Here is a 24,328-nt window from a genome sequence, read left to right as displayed (position 1 = left end):
ATAACTTTGGGGACCAGTATAATAAAAAGTAAATTATATAGTAACTTGAAAAAACTAAAAAAGGTGTATTATTTACTATTTATTTACTGTTATATTTGTATATGTTTTTTTTTCTGTGTTTATTTATGTATAATATTGATAATTAACACTAGTCTTAGACTACTCAGTTCATTGGGCGATAGGAAACTGTTTTTAAAAGCGAAGCTTTTCTATAATTAGGGTCGATCCGTCCGTACGTCCGTCCGTCACAAACGGATAGTTTTTTTCGTTGATTTAGGCATGTTAGAATTGTCCTATCGATTTTGAATTTTGCCTAGTGATTCCTTTAGTAATTAGGAACGATTTAGAAAGCGTAGCAACTCTATAATCATTAAAAGAATGTCCGTACGTCCATTTTAAACATGTTGATTTTTTACTTTTTTAACAACAAATTTTTATGTGATCTAATCATCGGATTGGTCTGATTTTTGGTATGTTGAATCCTGGAACAACAAAGTATAATGTTATAAGCGAAGCAACTCTATAATCAAGTCCTAAAAATGTAAGTATGTCTATAAACATTATCCTGTATCAAGCAGTTTTTCAACAAATTTACTTACAATTTTGCTTCGACTCTTATACATTTATATTCTGATTATCTAGTTCTGACACTATATGAGTCACATCCCTCCCTAACCGAACTTTAGATTAAAAAAATTTCCCAAACATTCGGACAATTGGGCGTTCAAATAGGACCTGGCAAGAAGGAACGGCTGGGATTTTGTTCTCAACTGATTCTAACTACCAATAGGTCATATTTGAACGCCCAATTGTCCGAATGTTTAGGAAATTTTTTTAATCTAAAGTTCGGTTAAGGAGGGGTGTGGAGTGTTAATGTCCGTTTGTCCTACTGTTTCAGTGCTTCGCTTTTATGGATGTTGTCATCCTTGTTTTTTCATGCAGGGAGGGAGGGGACATTGGACTGTATATTATTCTAGTACCCAAAGATTTATAACCAAGTTATCGAGAAAGCCTGAAATGTCACGTGTGACGTCATAAAAATACGTCTAAAAAGGAAGGATGAGAGGAAAAGTGGGAAAGAAAACCCCCCCCAAAAAGATGGATTTTTATGACGCCATACGTGACATTTTAGGCTTTATCCACGTTTTCCTATTTGTTAGGAATTATTATTGAATTCTGATTGGTTGGTTTCAAATAAGTAGTGTTCAAATTTTTCAACCAATATTTTAATCTAAAGAATGAAAAGTTTTATTTTTCAAGCTTCCCTGAAATGGAGAACTCAATCGGTTCAGAAGTTATAGAAACCTTAACCACAGATAAAATACCTTACTACTTTATATAATAGGATACCATATTTTAACTGAAACTCCATGCAAGGTTTAAAACAGATAGAACGATTCCAACATTGATAAATTTAGAATTAAAAAAGCTATCCATAAAAGACGGATAAACTCTGAATGTAGAATAGTTATTTCTCGTATCGAATTATAAACAGCTTTCCACGGATATAAAATGTACAACTATAAGATTAAAACCAGTTTTTTTAGCCCCGAGATAGCGGAAGGCACGGGCTAAAAAGCTGGTTTTTATCTTAATATTTTTCATTTTTACATTCGTAGAAAACTGGATATAATACGATGCTAGACATAATTTTTCTGTATGGCTGGGAACCGGTTCTAATCCGCCGGATCCACCGGGGAAAGCTTTTTCCTAACAGACTAATGGAATAACTTAATTTTCTTTTGTTGGCAAGCGTTTAGTTTTATATGTTAGTCTTTGCATTTAGGATCAAGTGTATAACACTATCTATTTTGTTCAGTTTTATATGCTAGTCTTTGCATTTATAATCAAGTGTATAAAAAGACCGATTTTCCTTTTGTAGTAATAACTTGACATAAATGGTGTGCAAAAAATGCGTAGATTTTAAAAATGCAAATTGCGCAGCTTGTTTTAATGGTAGGAAAAAGATACTCATACGGTTAGAACCGCTATTAAGTCTACTTTTAGGAAATATAAAAGCGATTCGTGTGCTACACATAGTTTAAGAGCTACGTGTTAAAATGTTCCAACTGACTTAAAACTTCCTTTTTCTACCATTAACACAAGCCGCGCAATTTGAATTTTAAAAATCTACGCATTTTTTTTAATACCCTTTACATCCATTGGAATAAAACAAACCAGAGGGGAAGGGGTTAGATATCTGTATATCCCTTTTCAAAAGACCCTATGCCGTTTTTCAATTGGGTCGAATAGCTTTTGGAATATTAACACAGCCAAGTCGCTACAAGAGCAATTAGCAATTTGCTAGCAGACGAAAAAGGTCCTTGACAGGGTATCCAGGTAGTTGTCTGGTTATACATCTATACTATAAATTTATTATACATATCTATCGAAGATTACACTAGTTTGTATTCTTTTGATATACAATATCAATATTATTCTGACCCATACTGAAAAATTGTGTATTGTATCGTAAAATAGACAATTTTCCAGGAATAATGAAATAAGAATCATAATATTAGACCTGAAATCCATTTTCTTTTCAGAGGAAAACTGTCTATAATACGATGCGTGCAAGGATATTGATCAAAGCCTACACTTGCTTGTATTCTATTTCTATACAATATCAATATTATATGTATATGTTTACTTTTCTTATTATTTTCTCACTATATGCATTATTTTACATCATTCAACAACAAGTATGGACAATTTTGGACTGAAAACTATACTGGTACCCAAGGTTTTATATACTCGTTTGTTAGCTATTTTTTGAATTGGTTGAATCAAAATAGTGGAGTCCAAACTTTTTAACCAATAATTTGATCTACGGAAGGGGTAATTTTGTTTATTATAAAAACTTGGGGTACTTTTATCAAATTTTGAATGGTTTATTCATAAAGTTTGAAGCATAACTGACAGAATGACGAGCCATGTAAATCTGTAAAAGGAATTTTCACCAAAAATTTTAGCTATCTATCCTATGTAGAAGCCGAAAAAGTCCATTTCTCCCCAAAGCGTTACTGACAGACTGACGGACTATCGAGCAGACGGACTTATTAAATTAATTAAAGAGTAGCTTTGCTACTGAAAAAAGTTTTCTTCAGACATGTATGAAAGGATTGGCCCAAATATGTTTGTCTAAACTTTAAAACTTGACTACAAAATGTATCACATGTCAGGGATCTAAAGGGATAAGACAATAAATTGTTGTATTTCCCCAGTTATGATTTATGATTACGCTTGCATAAGTTTAATTAATAATGGTGGAAAACAAGGATGGCAACCTCCACAAATGCAAAGCTCAACAAATCAGACAAAAATTAAGGGGGAAGGGTAGTGTATAACCCCCCCCCCCCCGCCTTCCCTGTCAGTACAGCGATTACGGAGATATTAAGCTTCAAAAAGACGGACAAACATCGTTCTACTTTTATAAATGCGAGTATTTTCAATTGTTTTCATGCCCAGAAAATACTAAGTGGGCGAAAGGGAGATAGATTAATTGTCTTAAATAGTTATAAATTGTCCTTATTTAAGGAAAAGTAATTCCTTTATATTTTTTTAATTATATTTTTGGCTATGATTGTATTAAGCGCACTTTTAGGTGTTTTATTAATACTTCAAAAAAAGTAGGTTTATAAATTATACTACTACCCAAAGTATTATGAACACGTTCTCTCAGGGGTGTCAACACTTTTCTACCAATGGTTCTACTAATGGGTAGTTTTTCTTATCATTATTTGGGCTGTATAAAAATTAAATATCCATTGTTTTATCCCTTATCTCTGTTTATTCTAATATCTTTCTACTATTTTAAATTTGACTCTACATATCTGATACTAGCGAAGATTCCCCTAGAGGCATATGTTGGCATTCGTGAGAGGTTAAGGGGGGGGGGGGGGTTAAATGGGGAGTCGATTCTCCCATATTCAATTTTATTTTTAAACAGAAAAAGTAAAAAAAAAGATTTGTATTGGGGTCCTTTTTTCTAGGGGCGATTTAATTCTAGGAGGAGGTTGGAATTACCCTCCCCCGAAATAGTTGTAAACCATCCCTGGATCTATAAGAAGCTTCCAAGAAAATCATATCGGTTCAGTGGTTCGCGAGATTTTTCGATACATACTAAAAAAAAGCTCACTACTTTATATAAAAGGATATAGATCTTTTACATTAATGATTTGGTGGATTTATTTATTTTTTTGGCTGAACTAAAAAAACACCATGCATTATTATCTAAATTATGATCAGATGTTTATAATAGATTTTATTACCTTACTTGGCACTTTATCCAAGGAAAAAATAAAGGTATTTACACAATCTATAATACAAAGTAGAACGATGTCTGTCTGTCTGTCTGTTTGTTTGTCTGTCTGTTTGTTTGTAGCGAAGGATCTCGCTAACCGCTTAACCGATCGGGTTCTCCTTTACAGGGTAGCTTCTCATAGGTCCCGGGAAGATTTATAACTATTTTCTTGGGGGGTGGGACACCCACAACCCCCCCAAAAAATAAACTAAAATTAAAATAGTGGGGTCGACAACCCCCCCTCCCAAAAAAAAAAAAATTCCCCCCCCCACAAATTTTTTATTTTATTTTTCTTTTAAATCTAAAATACGAAAAATTGGTTTGATTAAACCTCTTGGGGCAAAGCCGCTAGTATAACATAAGTCAATTAGTTTTTTTAACAAGCTCTTAGATTGGGTATTTATATTAAATCGTGATTGGTTGTTTCAAACTAGCAGTGCCTAAACTTTTCAACTAATAATTTTATTGTAATTGAGTGATAACTTGGTTTATCATCATTAGTGATGTACAATGTAAATTAATTTGGTGTCCATTGACTTATCCCTTCTTCAATTGAAAAAAAAGGAATTAACTCATTAATAATGAATAACTATACATATCAAAAGTAAAAATTTACACTTGGCTATTGTGTAGATTTATCGGTTTTGTAAAAACTTAACGATAACCAATCTATGTACTTAATGTTATGTGCATTTAATTATTATTGTATAGCGTTTAGAAAGTCATTTTCCAGTATGGATTAGAAACCGATTAATATCCGCTGGATTAGAACCAGTTCTCAGCCATACTAAAAAATTATGCAGATAATTTTCAACGAATATTTAAAATGCCAACATAACTGGATTTAATTAATAAGTTGTTATTTTAATATCCGCGGAAAGCTGTCTATAATACGATATGGTGAACAAGAATGTGTACTGTACAAAATTGGACTCTGAATTTCCTCTCAACCATTTTCTAACACGGCTTCGAATTCGATTCTTTTCTGAAGCGTGTTGAAAACGCATGTATCGTGAGGTAACATATAGATGATACTAAAGTTCTAGCTGATATGTTTTTTCAGGTTTATTTTAAGGTCTGTAAATTATACTGGTCACCATAATTTTAAAAGAGTCTCCTCTTATTAATTTTAAAAAAAACTTTGGGGACTATTATCAAATTTTGATTGGGTTATAATACAAACTAGAAGTGTCCAAACATTTCCACCAATAATTGCAAATTTTGTTTTCAGTATCCCATACTACAGATGACCTGATCTTCGAGTGGTTCCCAGAGGATAAGGTAAATTTTATTTTAAAAGTAACAGGATGTTTGTCTATCTATATCAATATTAGAGTAAAACACTAGAGGGGAAAGGGGTTAAATGACTGTATGTCCCCATCCCAAGGACCTTGTGACGACTCTCAATTGACTTCGTAATATTAACACAGCCAAGTAGCAGATAACAATTTGCCAGCAGACGAAAAAGATCATTGGAAAAGGGGGCAGGTAGTTATCTTTATATACATCTCTACTATAGATGTGTTGTATCAATTAATCTCGCTAACCGCTGAACTTCTATGGTTCTCTTTCAAAATGGATCTTCTCACATTGTCTGAGTAAGTTTATAACTATTTTTTTTTTTTTTTGGGGGGGGGGATAAAGCTATCCTCTTAAGAGAAATCAACCCGGGAAAAATTACCTTACTAAACACAATTATTCTATGCTTTTTAAAACTATAATTGAGAGTATTGGGGGAGTGATCGACTTCCTACTACCTCCCGAACCTCAAGTGCACTAGAAGCCTCTAGGTTCGTTGCCGCTATTAGTAGTAGATATTTTTTACTTTTTCATACTTTATTGTTTATTTTTCTTCAGATTTTTTGTTATTGTTGAGATACTTATGGACATTTTGTTCGGTTTTAAAAAATGAATAAATAAACATGAATATGTTTATTGAACGTGTATTAAAATTAAACTAAAGTAAATGTAGAAAGACACAATTAATTTACAATAGATTAAATACTGATACAATAAACTTAAATTATGTACCTATTATACTTTGGTACATACCAGCGGCTATGCCCCTAGAGGCCTCTAGTGGCACCTGACATCTGCTCATTTTCAATTTTAGGTTTTAAAAGGAATAATTTTTTTTTTCTGGGGGAGGAGAGCAATTTTTTTCTAGAGGCTATATCTCTTGGCTTGATGTTGATACCCACCCCCAAAATATTTATAATCCTTCCCAGAACCCATGAGAAGCTATAATGAAAAGGAGAACCATATTGATTCAGCAGTCAGCGAGTACCTTCGGTAAAACAGACAAACCTTCTATTACTTTTATATAAAGATTTCTATCATTGTTTATTAGATTAAACATTAATATAATAAACTTAAATTCCACATATACTTGTTATATATAATTCAAGGCCTCTAGAGGTACTTGAAAAAAAAGGTTTTAAAAAATGTAACAATATTTTTTGAGGGGGGGGGGGGCATTTTTTAGGAGCTATAAGCGAGATTCTTCGGTACTAATAGACAGAAAGACATCCTGTTACTTTTATATAAGGATTAAACATTGATATGATAAACGTACGCCCTTATCAACTTGATGTATTAGGATATGGGGAAAGTGGTATACCTAAGACTTTAATATTAAATTAAAGTATCCTAAAACCATTCCGGGACAGCTTTTTTATGTAAAGCTTTTTTAAAATGTAGAACATATAAATATTATACACAAAAAATCTTTTTAAAATCCTTTAAATTACATCTTGATTTTAACTTTAGTTAAAACAATGTCAAATATATGTTTAGGTTCCATTGGTTGTAGAGGATTTAGAATTACCACAGCTAGAGCTTATTGAGAGTACCACAGAGGTAATATTTCTATCTATCTATCTATCTATCTATTTATCTATCCATCTAAACCCGCGACTAAGGCGTAACACGGGCGACTCCGCTCGCTGTCGGGAAGGAAATTCGTTCGAATCTCGGCCCAACACTGCGTCAATAAGCAAATATGTGAAAATGGTTCCTACTGTTGCTATATCAGGTGTGCTATATAAGTAATTAGATAAGGGGGAATAACTTGACCCCAAACAGCGCAACTCATTACCGTGCTATTACGCAACTGTCTATCTATCTATCTATCTATCTATCTATCTATCTATCTATCTATCTAGGATTGTACAGCCACCTATTCAACTGGAAACTTTACCTGTGTTATGGTTCAATTCAAATTTAGGTAATATTTCGCGTTCAAAAAAATTTAAAACAAATTTAATAAATTGCATGTATCTCTTCTTTATTTCGTAATTAACTGTTGTTTATGTATAAAATATTAAGATTTACACATTAATATGATTATTTGAAACAGTTTGAATTAAGTAAAGCGTTTGATTGTATTTTCTATGAAATTTGGACACCCCATAATCATTATTTTGGATAACACTTTAGAATGAAAATCTATAGAAAAAAATCAGCAACTGAGTTATGTATTAAAATTCTGCAGGGGCTTCAATACATATTGTTGTTGTCATCCTTGTTAATTTGAAGCATCCATTCCATTCTGTGATTTTATCGGCTGCCATTCAAGATGGACAGCTAATTTTTATATTGTAGATTTCTTTTACCAACGAGTATTCTGTATTTATTTAATTATTCTCTAACTCATGCTACAAAAGACCTATACATATTTTTTGCTCAAAAATGTATCCTTATTTTTTACCATATATCTGTCTAACTATCTAACTATCTATCTATTTAGTTTGAGACTGGGAAATTTCATGTTCCACAAGTATCTACCAACTTGTATCATTGTCATGATTTCCTGGATATCTATCTATCTAAATATCTAACTATCTATCTATCTATCTATTTAGTCGAAGACTGGGATACTTCATGTTCCACACGTATCTACCAACTTGTATAATTGTCATGATGTCCTGGATTTCTTTCTGGATTAAGGTAATTACATTTCAAGCGACGCTACTCAATATTTAATTTAGTTTGGTCATTTAGTTAAAATGTTGGGGATTGTCAATTTTCTGATGGGAGGATGTAGGCACCCTTATCTAAAACAGAAATAAACTATCTCTGGAACTATGAGAAGCTTCACTTTAAAAGAGAAATAAATCGGTTAGCGGTTAGTAAAATCCATCGCTACATACACACACAAACGGACAGACAAACATTCTGTTACTATTATTTAAAGATATACAATACATGCATAAAGTAGCATTTGAACATACAGGTCCTTTACTAATGATTATATTTCCATTTCTTATTTTAAGGGAAAATAAAGTTAAATGCTTTTTAAAATCTAGTCTGTTTAAATTTCGAATTAAAAATTTAAATATAGTTTCACTTTAAAAATGAAAGTGTTTCTTTTAAAATGGTATAAAAGTTTAAAAGCAATGATGGAGACAAATGATTCCTCCCTCAAACCTTATAAAGTAGATCTGCCTTAGGGAGCTTAGAATATTTGGAGGGAAAGATCCAAATGGGACAATAAAAAATATTTAGATTTTTCCCCCAATAGTTTTAATGTACCGCTGAAAAATTTTGTTTATCATAATTTTGTGAAAGATAAGATAGGGTTCACCTATTCAAGAGCGGTAGAAAGATCTACATTTTTTTCTCGCTATTTTCAAGCTGGTTGTTTTAAAGGACAATGAAAGGGTTTATCAGTTATAAAATATTTTTCTTCGGTGCTTTCTACCAAAGTGCCTGTCGAACACGGACACTCCCCCCCCTCAATTATTTTCTATAAATAAATTTTATATTCCTTACCTCTACGGATGCCATGACCCTGCGGGGCTTTATATTTGAGGCGCCCGTTAACCCTGCGGCGCTGCCTAGTGCTAAATATAACCAAACCTAACCAGACCTAGAATAATCAACAAACAACGAAAAAATACACCATCCGTCATTAACCATATATTTTAAAAATAAGATGGAAGGGGGGTGGGGTTAAGTGCTCAAGAAGGCACTTTGAGGAATAACGCCGATTTTTCTATTTCTTTTCTTATCCCAAGGATTTTAATATGTCAGCTACTTTCAACAATACAAGGATCTTAAGGGATAAGACAATGAATGATGAATGGATACACAGGAATCTCCAATGATGATAATAGTTATTTCTCGCATCTTATTATAAACGGATTTCCGCGGATATAAAATGTGCAATTATAAGATTAAAACCAGTTTTTTTTTATTGTACATTTTTATATTCGTAGAAAACTGGTTATAATACGGTGCTAGACATAGTTTTTTCGTATGGATGAGAACCGTTTCCTATCCACAGGATTCGAATGAATACGAGAAACAAAATTATCCATTTATAAATTATAAAATTAACTGTCGAATCGTTTGGATACTGTATAGTTTATGAACCAAACTATCTAAATTTAATAAAAGCACCAAAAGTGTTTAAGCCAACGAATAAGAAATCGATGCCCCCTCCCTCCCTGCAAAAATTCGTTGATGTTTAAGCAATACAGGAACAATTCTTTGAATCAGTGACATCCAAGCTTTTTATTTTCAGGGGGATAAGGTGAGTGGTTTAAAAGATTTAAGAAAGGGTAAACTTGTAATGTATTTTATAAACTTTGATCGGTAAAAATGAGGAGTTTTAAAGTTTGAAAATATTTGAAAATAGTCAATTTAAAAATTATCCTAAATTGTTTTTTTTTATAATTAGCGCAGCTACTCTATAACTAGAATTTGTCCGTAGTCATATTGGTGTGTTAAACATTTTTTTTCAGGGGAAATCTACAATTTAGATTTGAACCATGGCCCGAAGCCAAGCCAAAACTTTTGGGGTTGGGTATTTGGGAAGATGGTGTAAAACTAAATATTGTCCCACCCCTAAATTTGTTGAGGGGGGGGGGATAATCACCACTCCCCCCACCCCCTTACTAACTGATTGGACTTTCTTGACATTTGTTATCTGTACAATAAATATATACATATTTGAATAATATTATACATATATACACATGAATAATATGGACTTGCAGTTCTAGGATCATTTGGTATCAGCAAATATGCATGTTTTTACATTTGTGCTAAAATTTATTAGTAATAACAGCAACAATAAAAAAATAAGTAGCTTAAAGTAAAAAGGATACCTTATGATATTATGTTATTTTTTAAATTAAAAATACCAAAAAAATCCCAATCATTAAACCTTAAATCTTTATATAATGGAAATAGTGGCTACGCCCCTTGAGGCCTTTAGGGGAGTATGTTGGAAGTATTATTCTACAAGGTTGATATCTCTTGGAAGAGTGGGGGAACAGACAGACGCCCTGGTACTTTATTATATGGATGAATAAAAATAAACTTTCAGTCTGATATTTACGACTACCCATAAATAAAACATAACGCTTGTCTAATAATGACATTGGTCATTTGTGTAGAAACACCCCAATATGTAAATATAACTATTGACCAGTGTAATTATTATGTATTATAATATATAGATACTAGTTGTCGTGTCCCTAGCATCTAGGGGTTCTATATATACGAATGTATATAGAAAAGCAGAAATAATAGCCTAAAACCATATCAGGACCTATAAGAAGACTCACTGTAAAGGCGAACCATATCGGTTCAGCGGTTAGCGAGATCTTTCGCTACAGACAAAAAAGCTTTATATAATACTAGCGGCTTCGCCCCTAGCCTCTAGGGGCTGTGCCCCAAGAGGTTTGATCAACCTAATTTTTCGTATTTTATATTTAAAAAGAAAAAGTAAAAAAAAATTTTTTTTGGGGGGGGATTTTTCATTTTTTGGGGGGGTTGGGGGTGTCCCACCCCCCAAGAAAATAGCTTAAATCCATCACAGGACCAGTAGGTATATTCCCTGAAGAGTAGAGCCCAATCGGTTCAGTGGTTACTGAGATCTTAAGCTTCAGACGGACAGACAGACGGACAGACAGACAGACAGACATCGTTCTACTTTGTATTATAGATGTAATAGGATACAGGGAGGGAGGTGACATTCGACATTAAATTACACTGGTACCCAAAGTTTTATAACAATGCTATCTGGTTTGTTGGCTGAAAATCTTTGGATACTCTTGTTGATTTGTAGTTACTAGCAGTATCCAATAATTTTATCTAATTATTGGGTAATTTTGTTTATCATCATTGGGAATGTATATAAACATCTCTATAAATAGTAATATGTAGATGAATATAATTTAGAAATATATCTTCACACAAGTGACATATGTATGGTGTAATTAATTTCTAGCTTACCATATCAGGGAGGGAGGGGACACTGGGGGCTGTTATTTTACTAGCTTCCAAAGTCTTATAATTTTTTTTATTCGTTGGATTACAACTTTTGGGACCTTATTGAATTGGTTGGTTCATTAAGTGGAGTATCCAAATGTCACAACCACCAATAATGATTTACAGAAGGGGTAATTTTGTGTACTATCTTTGAAAAATACATCAATTTATCGGCCATTGTCGTATCTCTTTAGATCCCTGTTACAATATAGATTCAGAGTAATAGTAGTAGGTAAAAAGACAGAAATTCATATTTTTCTAGCTGCGCCCCAAGCCTCTAGTGGCAACGTAGGGGCTGGGAAGGGGAAGAGATTGACAAGAAATAGCTAAAAACCTTACCAATAAAATAATCTTTAAATAGAATTGTAGTTATTAATATCTTAAGTTACAGATAAAAAAATTCTTACTACTTTATATGATAGGATACAAGAATAAAATGCAGGGGGGGGGGAGAAGGCAATGGTGGTTTAGTACAATTTACAACCTACCATTCCCCCAAACTTTACCCCAGCTACCAAAGGCAGAATTCTACATTTTAGGAGGAAGATTAATTTATCTTCCATTGTCTTATCCCCCCTATCCCTGTGAATATATAAATATAAATTGCATTACAAGTCAATTGGTACTTTGGATACTTTTATGAATTTTGTTTGTTATTCATCTCTCATTGTCTTATCCCCTAGATCCCTGTAAATATGTAAATATATATTGTATTACAAGTCAATTGGGATTTGTCACAAAGGGTCAACATAAATATATACACATAGATAGATAGATAAAAAGAGAGAGGAAAATAAAGTAATAAATAGATAAATAAAGAAGATTCATTAATAGAAGGAAAGATACGATAAAGAAGATAAAATGATAAAGAGAAAAAGACAAAGAAGGAGGGATCAAAGGAGAGTAAGAAAGAAATTGAAAGAAAGGTAGATAGATTTGAAAGATATATAAGAAAGAAAGTTAAAAGATGGAGAGAGAGACAGGGAAAAAGAGAGAAAGAGAGAGATAGATAGAGAGAGAGAGATACAGAAAGAGAGATATACAGAGAGAGAGAGAGAGAGAGAGAGAGAGAGAGAGAGATACAGAAAGAGAGAGTGATAGAGAGTGAGAAAAATGAGAGGAAAATTATAGATAGATAGATAACTATTAGTAAAACCCTATCCTAGGACTAACTACTCAAAAGAGAAAAGGGAATAGTTACGAAAATAGATAGATAGATAGATAATTAAGCAGAGAGAAAAAAGATAGATACGCAAATAGATAGATATATATTAAGTGTTATTGAAGTATAGATGAAATAAACCGTGTCCTTTTGACTAACCATAACCTAATTAAGAATTCATTATTACCACTCTATCAATAATATGGGTAAGGTTAAACACAAGGAGGGAGGGGACATTGGGCATTAGTACCCAAAGTTTTATAATATTTTGACTAACAATAACCTAATTTAGAATTCATTATTACCACTCTATCAATAATATAGGTAAGGTTAAATACAGGGAGGGAGGGGACATTGGGCATTAGTACCCAAAGTTTTATAATATTTTGACTAACAATAACCTAATTTAGAATTCATTATTACCACTCTATCAATAATATGGGTGAGGTTAAATAGAGGGAGGGAGAGTACACTAGGCATTAGTACCCAAAGTTATTCGTTGCCAAAAATTTTGGGTACTTTAAATACATTTGATGGTTAGTATCCAACTAAAGGTGTCCAAACGTTTCCACCACCAATTTTGTTTGAGTTTTTGAGCCATCGAATAATAAAACGTGGTTAAAAAACATTGGGTACCGGTGTGATTTATAGTCCAATGTATTCTCCCTCCTGGGTCCACCGAATTTTACAAATATTTTAGTAAAGGTTTATTTATCATTAAATAAACAGAATATCAATAATCAATAATTTTTGTGGTATCTTAATTTTTGGGGATTTACTGTATATTAACATACATATCGTCCATCGTCTTATCCCTTAAACACCCTGAAGATGTAAGGGTACACCATTTGTACACTCAATATAGTGTACTGTCCAGGTACAGCAGGGATCTAGGGGATAAGACAATGAGAGAAATTGATTTACATCCTAAACAAAAGTATACAAAAATAAATGCTTAGGTAATAATATGCTTGTGCAAACAAGAATAGTTATTTCTTGCATCGTAATATAAACAGCTTTCCGCGGATATAAAATATACAATTATAAGATTAAAACCAGATTTTTAGCCTCGATATTCCAAAGGCACAGGCTAAAAAATAGGTTTTATACTTATGATTGTACATTTTTTATTCGTAGATAACTAAATATAATACGATGCTAGACATAGTTTTTTCGTATGAATGAGAACCGGTTCTAATCCACCGGATATTAATCGGTTTCGAATGAATATGAGAAACAATATTATAATATATATTTTTTTTCTATTTTCAGCCTGAAGCAGTTCCTGCAAGAGTTACTCTAGGTCAATACAATAAAACTTTTAAAAATATAGCCTTAAACCATCCCTGTAATCATAGGAAGCTTCAGTTCAATGGTTAGCGAGATTTTAAAGGACAAACAAATCTTTTTTCTAAATCGCAGAATTATTTTTAAAAATTACCAACGATTTTTGATAACATGTTAGAGTCTGCACAACCAGCATTTAGGGGTTAATAGCCTAAAACCTAAAACTTTATAGCTTAAAATCATTCCTATTTAAAGCTTTCCCCCTTAATCGGTGAAACAGTGGGCGAGATCTTAAATGTCAAAGAGTATTTAGGTAATATTTTTATTAACGTTAGTAGTGATTTAAAATTCTTAAGGGATAAGATAATAGACGATAAATTGAAATAATCCTAAATGATGATTATTAAATATTCTCCTTCTGTAGATTCAATATATATGCTTATTGTTTAGAAATGGAATCAAAGTACTCAAAGTAATAAGCAAACGAATGAGAGATCGTGTTTATAAGATTTTGGTGAAATTGTAATTTACAGCCCAATGTCCCCTCCCTCCCCGTATGAAAGCTATAGTATTGTCTTTTGTACACAATAAGAAAATAATCTAATTATGGAATAAGTATGCCAATTTTTAAAAGCGAAGCTTTTCTATAACTTTGAATGTTAACTTAGGCATGTTAGAATTTTCCTATCGATTTCAAACTGTGCATGATGATTTCTGTAATAGTTACCTACGATTTAGAAAGCATTTAAGCGTAATCAGAAAGTCAATACGTACATTTTAAACAAGTTATTTTTTTCAACAAATTTTGGTTTATATTATTATCTTATTCACATAATATTTGTAAAAATGATTCCTGGACCAACAAAGTAAATATCACAATCGAAAGATCACTAAAATCAAGGCCTAAATGTAAGTATGTCCTTAAAAAATATCATATTTTTTATAATTTTCTTTTTACTTGACAATTAAGTTCTGGCACTCTACAAATGTTAATGTTTGTATGTTCTACTTACTAATTTTAGAGCTTCGCTTTATTGGATGTTGTCATCCTTATTTTGATTATAATTATGTCACTCAAGATGATGTATATAATACATACAGTCAGATAAATTTTATAGATTAGTGTTACACAGGGAGGAAGGGAACATTTGACTGTAGTGTACACTGGTACCCAAAGTTTTATAATCACGTTATCTTATTTTGATTTATTGGTTTAAAAATATTAGTGTTTAAACTTTAAACCACTATTTTAGTTTTAAGGAAGGGAAAATTTGGTTAATCATCATTGGGGATATACCTCTAATTATCGCCCATTGTCTTACCCCTTACTTCCGTGGATTTTATAGATTTCTATAAAAGTCAAGCGTATTTTTAAGTAATACTTTTAAAAAAGTAACAGGATGTTTGTTTGTCTATTTTTACCGAAGGATCTCGCTAACCGGTGAATCGATCGGGTTGCTTCTCATGGGTCCCGAGAAGGTTTATAACTATTTTGGGGGAGGGTACCACCACTCTCTCAAGAGAAATCACAAAAAAATCTAAATTTATTTTTAACTCAACATAGATATGTTATGTACAGACTTGAACGCAACATAGCCGCTTGTGAATGTTATATAAAGATGTTATGCATTATTTTTTTTATAAAAAACAAAAACTTACAGTGCAACTAGAAGCTTCTAGGGGCGTAGCCGCTTGTTAATGTTATATAGAGATGTTAAGTTGCGTGATTCCAATATTATCATTTCTTAGAAAATGGGATTTTAAGAATGATCTTAATATTATCCAAATAAGAATAAAAAAGAAGATTAATAAGAAATCATTTATGTAATAAATTAACTTACCCCCCCCCCCGGCCCCCCCCCCCGAAAAAAATCTACTATGATTTATGTATAAAGCAAAAACTAATTTAAAGTATAATTTTTTCTGTAAGTTAGATAATGTGGTTATAAAACTTTGGGTACCAGTGCAATTTACAGTCCAATGTACCCTCCCTCCCCGAAAAAAACCCGCCAAAAATAAGATGATTAATATAATTGTGTTAAGGCAATAGTATTTACATGTTTATGTCAAGCAACCTTTTAAGGGAGGGAAAGGACAGTATACTGTAAATTAAAATGGTATCCAAAGTTTTATAACCAACTTATCTCATTATTTGGCTTAAAAACTTTGGGTACACTTATAGAATTGTAGTTGGTTGGTTCCAATCTAGTAATGTCCAAATTTTTCAACCAATAATAATTTTGTTCATCATTATTGGGGATTTATTGTCCATTGTCTTATCCCTTAAGATCCCTGGTCAAGCCATGGTATTTACTTTTTTATGTCAAGCAACCTTTCCAGGGAGGGAAGGGACAGTATAATGTAAATTAAATGGTACCCAAAGTTTTGTTAGCATATTAGCTTATATGCTCAAAAATTTGCCAGATTGGTTGTTATTGGTTGGTTTCAAACTAGTAGTGTCCAAATTTTTTAACTATTATTATTATTATTATTTGATTCTTTATTTGTCTTAATTATATACATAAAAAAAAAGTTTACATCTGAATTATAAGAGTTATTATAACAATATTAAATAAAGATTATACCAAGATATTCTCTTTAAAAAAAGTGTTAGTTGATTTTAAACCAGAAGTAAAAAAGAGAAAGAAAAATTGCCGTTTATCATAAAAGGTGTACATTTAAATTAAGTCAAGACTTATTCAACATAATCTATTCTCAAAATATGTCAATTTTATACTAAAAAAATAAGTAAGTTCTAGAAAGAAAAATAAGCGTCATTAAGAATTTAAAAAAAAAAATGTTTATGATACAAATATTAGGTCAATACTAATCCTAAATATATACTGATTAAAACTGTGTCTAAAGGATACAAAGCTGAACTTTAAATTATAAATGATGGATAAATAACAGCTTATACCAATAACGAATCTAATTCGGGGGAAAAATCACGAAACCTATACATGTTTTTTCAGCTATCGTTGGGGGGCAACACATCGTAATATTGACGACCTCTCCATTTGCCCCCCAAATATTATTTTAGAATTAAATCCATTGTTTGTTATACCTATCCCTGGATAAATAAGTGTGGCCTGTTAAATGAAAACTGCAGAATGCTTTAATGGGCAGACTACCGAAAGCTTCACCTCAAGAATATTGTTTAGGTTATATACTGACCCTCTATTGGATGAGGTAATTTTTCTTGTCTGTCACCATATGAAAAACAGGCTTAAATTCACATGGTTAAAGTTAGAATAAAAAGAAATAATAATCCTCGGGATCATTCTTTTTTTCTACTATACTTATAAAAATTTATCAATACCCACCTATAAACTCTACAGGTGAGATGAAGTTGAGGTGAAATACTTAAGTGTGTCTAAAGATTTGGTGTGTTTGTTGTAAGTGTAAAGTATAGGAATTATATATTACATATGGATTTGAAAAACAAACACTTTTAGAAGTGCCCTCATTTGCAGGTAGTTTTCTTTCTATATTTTTTTAACTAATAATCTTTATCTACAGAAGGTATAATTTTGTTCATCATCAATGGGGATTTTTTTGTCCATTGTCTTATCCCTTAAGATCCCTGATCAGGCCATGGTATTTACATGTTTATGTCAAGCAACCTTCGCCTAGCTGTTCTATCAGTTCCAAATTAGATCCTATAAAAGTGAAGTTTTTCAGACAACTTATGAGAAAAGTTAGTTATAAAACTTGAGTATCATAATTTACAGTTTAATGTCTCCTCTCTTCGTAAATATAAGAAAAAGTCATGAAAATAATTACAAAAATTACATTTTATTAAAAATAGCAAGCTGAGCAAGCCACTGATGGAGAGATAACTGAAATGAAAATAACAGTGGTACCCAAAGTTGTAATTGTTCCAAATTAGAAACAGAAAACTTGGAAAAGGGTAGTTTATTTTCTAGTTCCCTATCCCTGCTTCATGTAAAAGTAATTCACTGTAAGATTTTATTGTACATTTATATTGCATTAATAATTGTTTTTTATTATCCCATTATATAAAGTAGTAGATTGTTTGTCGGGGTTTTCACACAAGGTGCCTGTTAAGTATTGATTTACCCCCCCCCCCCATTAGCCCTTTTTTTTAATGTAGATTGAAAATAAAGTAGGGGGGGGGGGGTTGTTTTCCCCTGTTATAGATTAAAATTGGGCCACTAAGTAGTTTGGAACTAATCGATCAAAGATCAATTAAAGACACCAAACGTTTTTGAGCCAAAGGATAAGATAATGCGGTTAACTTTGGGTATCAGTGTAATTTACAGTCCAATGTCCCCCCCCCCCCCAAAGTGCATGTTGAGTACTGATACCCCATCCAATTATTTAAAAAAAAAATGTAAATAGGATGGGGGAGGGGGTGTTTTTCCTATTCTTAACTGCACTTGCTAAAGATGAAAATTACTGGTTGAAAAGTTTAGATACTACTAGTTTAGAACTAGCCAATCGAAATTTAATGAGAGTACCCAACATAGTGTGGTTATAAAACTTTGGGTACCAGTGTGATTTACAGTCCAATGACACTCCCTTTCCGGGATAAACTCCATTTAATTAATTGTTAATTGACAAGATATTAATTAAATTTGTATCTTTCCCTCCTACGGGTCAAATCTATAATAAAAATTGCTGAATCAAAGATCTGAAACTTTTGTTTAAAGGTGCTGAATGGATCTTTTTTTTTGTCAGAGTCTACCACTTTTGTTTCGCCTAAAATGTACCAAGAATGGTTTTTTATCCAGCAGTCTTAAGGGATAAGACAATGGCAAGTTAATTAATATACATAACCAATGATTATAAACAAAATCACCCCTTCTGTTTATCAAAATTATTGGTTTAAATGTTTGGACACTGCTGGTTTATACCAATCAATCACAGTACAATTAAGTTTTTTTTTGCCAACGAATAAGATAATGTGATAACTAAACTTTGGGTACCAATATAATTTACAGTCCAATGTACCCTTTCTCATTGGTTTCGCTTAAAATTTAACATGAACGACAATTTGCAGAACATTAATTTTTTTAAAAATTTACTGTGAGGGAGAGGACATGGAATGTAAATTACACTTGTACCCTAAGGGATAGGTTTTTAATGCTCTGTAGGCACTACGAGGGAAAGCACCAAATATCCTACTTATATCAACCCAATATGCAATTTTGACATACAGACAGACGGACATACCTTAACTATAAAGTTACATTGTAAAATACCAAAAAGACACAACATTTTTAATGACTTTGTTTCAACCCAATATACCTAAAGGACGTACAGACAGACGGACATAACTAAAATATAAAGTTACATTGTATAAAAAAAAGGGGGGACTTCCTAGCTGACTTTATCAACCAAAACATACAAACATGACAGATAGACAGACGGACATATCTTAACTATAAAGTTACATTGTATAAAAAAAGGCGTGACTTCCCTACTGACTTTATAAACCCAATATTTCTAAAGGACAGACATACAGATGGACATATCTTAACTATAAAGTTACATTGTATAATGCCTATAAGGCGTGACTTCTTTACTGACTTTTTATTAACCCAATATGCCTAAATGACGGACAGACAGACGGACATATCTTAAATATAAAGTTACATTGTATATCAAAAGGCGTGACTTCTTTAATTGACTTTCTATCAACCCAATATGGGTAAAGGACAGACAGACAGACGGACATATCTTAATTATAAAGTTACATTGTATAACAAAAGGCGTGACCTCTTTGCTGACACTATCAACCCAGCATGCAAACAGTCAAAAGTCATTGCCTCCAGTCTCATATATAAAGGTTAGTTTTTCCTTAGTCAAACGTCTTATAGACAACCAACCCTTTGATTGCAAGATCTTTCGTTCTAACTATGCATGGTAATAAGTTTCGCCTTCTCTAGCTATTAATGTCACGGTCCTGAAATAGCAGTATTTTTATCATCTTTAATTATGAATCAGTGCTTGGCAAAGATCGGAACACATCACTTACTCGACAACATGCGGATGCGCAACGCTTTAAGTCACAGCCACGGGTTTAGATCTAAAAATTTGACAAGCCGTTTTAAATTGTATGATATACAATTTTTAATAAAAAATTCATTAATTTTTCAACTCTTATATCATATTCAGTAAATCTAATAAGTTTATTAAGAAGAACGTTAATAAAAGAGACTGTGTTGAAAATTATTGAGTTAATTCATAGAATAATGTTGTAAGAGACGGACATACCAAGGCTACAAAGTAGCTGCGCTACTAAAAATGGAGAATATAAATTTTCCGGATGGTTTCGAAACCGATATATATCCGCTGGAATATAACCAGTTGTCAGCCATACTAAAAAAAATACATAGCTTCGTATTACAGACAATTTTCCATGAATATTAAAAGAAAATCATAAAATTAGTACCAGTTTTGTTAACCCGGGCCTTTCGCCCATCGGTGCTAACAAATTTTAATATCCGCGAAAAGCTGTCTATAATACGATGCGATAAATAACTATTTGTATTTTAGGCTATAGACATGTTTATGTCCTCGTGTACACTTTTCGTGTTCTTCTCACTCATAGAGTATGCTTTTGTTAATGTAGTTATGGGGGATATCAGGTAATTTTATACGCATCCTTTTTTTTTGGGGGGGGGGGGGGCATCCCTTTAGACGTCTCGTCTTTGCATTCTGAAAAAATATTTAAGTTAAGTTTATTTTATAGTTAAAAAGAAACTTGTAGCGTCTAATAAAAAATTATGTCATAAGATTAAAATAACCAATGATACATTTATATTGACCAATGGTAAAATATATATTGGCCTATCATTTGTATTTTATAACGTCATTTTATAATGCTACATTCTATTATGGCTTAATACATTAAACTCGTCTACTGCAATGTAACTTTTTAACATAGTTGAAATTTTTTCATTTAAAAATTGTTTTTAAAAAATGTAAAATTTATATAAAAACTAATAAACTGAGATACTTATCTGAATATAATTATCTTTGTTATTATTTTTTATATAATTTTTTTAGTGAGATTGAGAGGAAGAACGAACAACGATTTGGAATGAGGTAAACTTACCATTAAAGTTTAGCTACTCACAAACACATTAAAATTGTTGGTTGAAAAGTTTGGACGCTGCTAGTTGGGAAGCACCATGAAAAATCAATTGAAGTGTCCAAAGTTTTGAGACAATGAATATAATACTTACTTCGGGTACCAGTATCATTTTTAGACAATTGTCACCTTCCTCCTGGGAAAAAGTACAATAGTGCTAATATTAATCTACATTGAAAATAATAACAAAGCAAAAATGATACAAAGATTCCTTGTAAATTATTAATCTGTTACATTATCTGTTTAAAGATCTTAAGAAACACACAAAATAAAACATTGATTTTCCTGCTTTGATTTTGTACATTCTTGTGTGTTGTAATATAATCTGTAAAGAGCAGCACTGATATAATTGTAACTGTATATTCTGCAATAATCAATCTATTACAGAGGTTCGACACTAGAACCTAAAATAGGATGGGATAGCATCAAACGTTTTGTAATGAAATTAAGTTTTTAAGCAAGTCTAAATAAAAAAAAATATTGCTAACCTATGTGCAAGACCCTAATAAAGCTACAATCTATATGCAAAATTATCTTTTTAGATAAAATAAAAAAATTTAAATTAATCCATTTTCTATAATGCTTTTTATTTTACTAGCGGCTTCGCCCCTAGCCTCTAGGGGCTTTTTTCTAAAGGTTTAGGGGAGAATTTTTAAAATTTTGTTTACATTTTTTTAGATATTTTCTGTATTTTATAACATTTTATAACTCTTTATATCATTTTATAACTCTTTATATCATTTTATAACTCTTTATAACTTTTTATATTTATTTATATTGATTTATATTATTTAAAACCTTTGAGTTTTTCTTTCTTTTTATTGTTTTTAAAATTTCTTTGCCATTAGCCTTTTTTGGGGCTTCGCCCCTACAGGAGAAGGAAGTTTTCACAATCTTTTTGAATTTGATAAAACAAAGTTTAAAAGAAGAAAAGAAATTTAAAAAGAAGAAAAATAATTGAAAATATAAAGAAAATATAAAAAAGTATAAAAAAATATAAAAAGATATAAAAAGATATAAAAATATATAAAAACATAAAAAACATTAAAATTAGAAAAAAATATGAAAATTTTTTTTTGGGGGGGGGGAAATTTTCATTTTCGGGGGGGTTAAGGGTGTCCCACCCCCCAAGAAAATAGCTTAAAACCACCACAGGACCAATAGGTATATACCCTGAAGAGTAGAATCCAATCGGTTAAGTGGTTACCGAGATCTTAAGCTTCAGACGGACGGACAGACAGACGGACGGACAGACGGACGGACAGACATCATTCTACTTTGTATTATAGATTATGTATTGAAAATTATCCATAATACAATACGATTTAAGATTTTTCGGTACTGCACAGAACTGAGGTGAATTCTTAAAAAAACTAAAATTTTAGTGAGGTAAAATTATTTTGCTCTGGTCTTTGATCGGTTTCCAAGCCATACTGGTATATTTTATATGCTATTTAATGACACATTGATTTTAACAAAGCATTTGATTAAAGTTTAAAATACATATTTAAAATTTATTTTATTACATACATTACATAATAAAATAATGTCTTAAAATCTTACTAACCACTGAACCAATGCGAGTATGCATCGAATAGAATATATCTACTGGTCCTAGGTGGGTTTTAAGCTAATTTATTGGGAGGGGATATATCCTTGTTTTTTAGTTTTCTGAATATTTTTACCCTCCAGTTGAACAAATCAATACAATTATGTTCTTTAATACAAAATTACATTGATAACATACAGGTACAATATTATACAAGTATTATGAAATAACAGATATGGTATGCAGTGTTTGGCGTCGTAGCTTCTCTTCAATCATCACTTTGAGTCGGTCTGTAATGATTTTCAGCACTGTTACACAAATCACTGTACCCCCCTTCCCCCACCCTTCTTATGTTGTAATAAATTGAAAAAAAAGCGTGGGTTATTAAAAAAATATGTTAGGTAGCCATTTTTTTCAATTTATTTCAAAAATAAGATGGGGGAGTGGGGAGTGGGGAGGGGGTTATCAGTGCTCAACATGCACTTTGTGTAAAAGCAATGACATGTATTATATAATAAGAGATAGTATGCAGTGTTTGCTTTAGGTCAGGTTAGTTTAGGTTATATTGAGTATTTGTTAGTTCTGCAGGGTTAGGGCCACTTGCAGGCATAGGAAAAAAAAACCCTTATAATAAATTTTACATTTATAAAGGTTTATTATACTTAAGGTTTAAGAAAATGGACTAAAAATTTATTTACATTCCCTATTTTAATAAACAAAATTAATCCCTTCTATAGATAAAAATTACTGAACAGTTTTTAAAAAGGACCCAAAGTAGCCAAAGAATTTAAAATAAAGGTTCATAAAATATAATATAAATTCCAAAGTTCCCTCACTGTCTTATTTACGATACCAACAAATTTGAACTATTTTTTTTTCAAAGGGCTTCGCAGCTATTGGACGTCACCATACTTTGCTCTAACGCAATAAGAATGAATATGTATGTTAAGAACATTTAATATCAATTGACATCAAGGTCAAATGGTGCAGTTTTTTTTAGAAAAAGAAAAAATAAAAAATTGGAAAATATATCCACGCCAATAAGAGAAAAAATAATTTTTTTTTATGGGGGTGGGGTTTATTTTTAAGGAGGCGATTTCTCTTAAGTGAGTGGTGGTGTCCTACCCATAATGGTTATAAACCTTCCAGGATATATGAGAAGCTACCCTGTAAAGGAGTACCATAACGGTTCAGCGGTTAGCGAGATTCTTTGGTACACACAAAAAGACAGACATACATCCTGTTACTTTATTAAAAGAATTATATTCAGTACTGCGTGCATAGCATGTGGTAACAGCCTTTTTATGTAAGTCCTAACTGTGCATGGTAATGAGTTGAGCTTTTTTATGCGTAAAGGCATTCCCCTTACTCTTACTATTTGTTTCATGCACCTGAGATAGCAGCAGTATGTACCATTTTAACGTATGGCAAAAGACATCCAACTGAAATTTAAAGTTACAGCTGCTCTGACAAATAACAAATAAGTATAAAAATATTTGAATTTAAATTGGTAAATTTCCAAAATGCATAAAATATTGTATGTATGTAAAAGAATGAGAAAAAGCAATTAGTGGAATGTTATAAGAAAAAGTTTATCATAGGCATGCGTTGGAATTTTTTACACGG

The 24,328-nt window shown here is 31.7% G+C and overlaps 1 protein-coding gene across 1 annotated transcript in view; it reads left to right on the top strand.

The window, feature by feature from the left end:
- The window catches only part of LOC145306102 (glycine receptor subunit alpha-3-like), a 44,396-nt gene that overhangs the window by 14,548 nt on the left and 5,520 nt on the right, over positions 1-24,328 (top strand). Inside the window, exons 7-14 of the mRNA XM_080148045.1 lie at positions 5,535-5,584; positions 7,100-7,162; positions 7,468-7,529; positions 8,167-8,251; positions 14,019-14,049; positions 19,769-19,845; positions 20,556-20,647; positions 21,069-21,107. Of these exons, the coding sequence (XP_080004171.1) occupies positions 5,535-5,584; positions 7,100-7,162; positions 7,468-7,529; positions 8,167-8,251; positions 14,019-14,049; positions 19,769-19,845; positions 20,556-20,647; positions 21,069-21,107 (499 nt within the window). The remainder of the gene's footprint in view (positions 1-5,534; positions 5,585-7,099; positions 7,163-7,467; positions 7,530-8,166; positions 8,252-14,018; positions 14,050-19,768; positions 19,846-20,555; positions 20,648-21,068; positions 21,108-24,328) is intronic.

This window comes from Acartia tonsa, chromosome 14 (genome assembly GCF_053477335.1).
Source record: "Acartia tonsa isolate MP-2025a chromosome 14, ASM5347733v1, whole genome shotgun sequence".
In the NCBI taxonomy this organism is placed as follows: Eukaryota; Metazoa; Arthropoda; class Copepoda; order Calanoida; family Acartiidae; genus Acartia; species Acartia tonsa.
The sequence above is the reverse complement of the archived record's forward strand: the minus strand, read 5'-3'. Positions and strand labels throughout refer to the sequence as shown.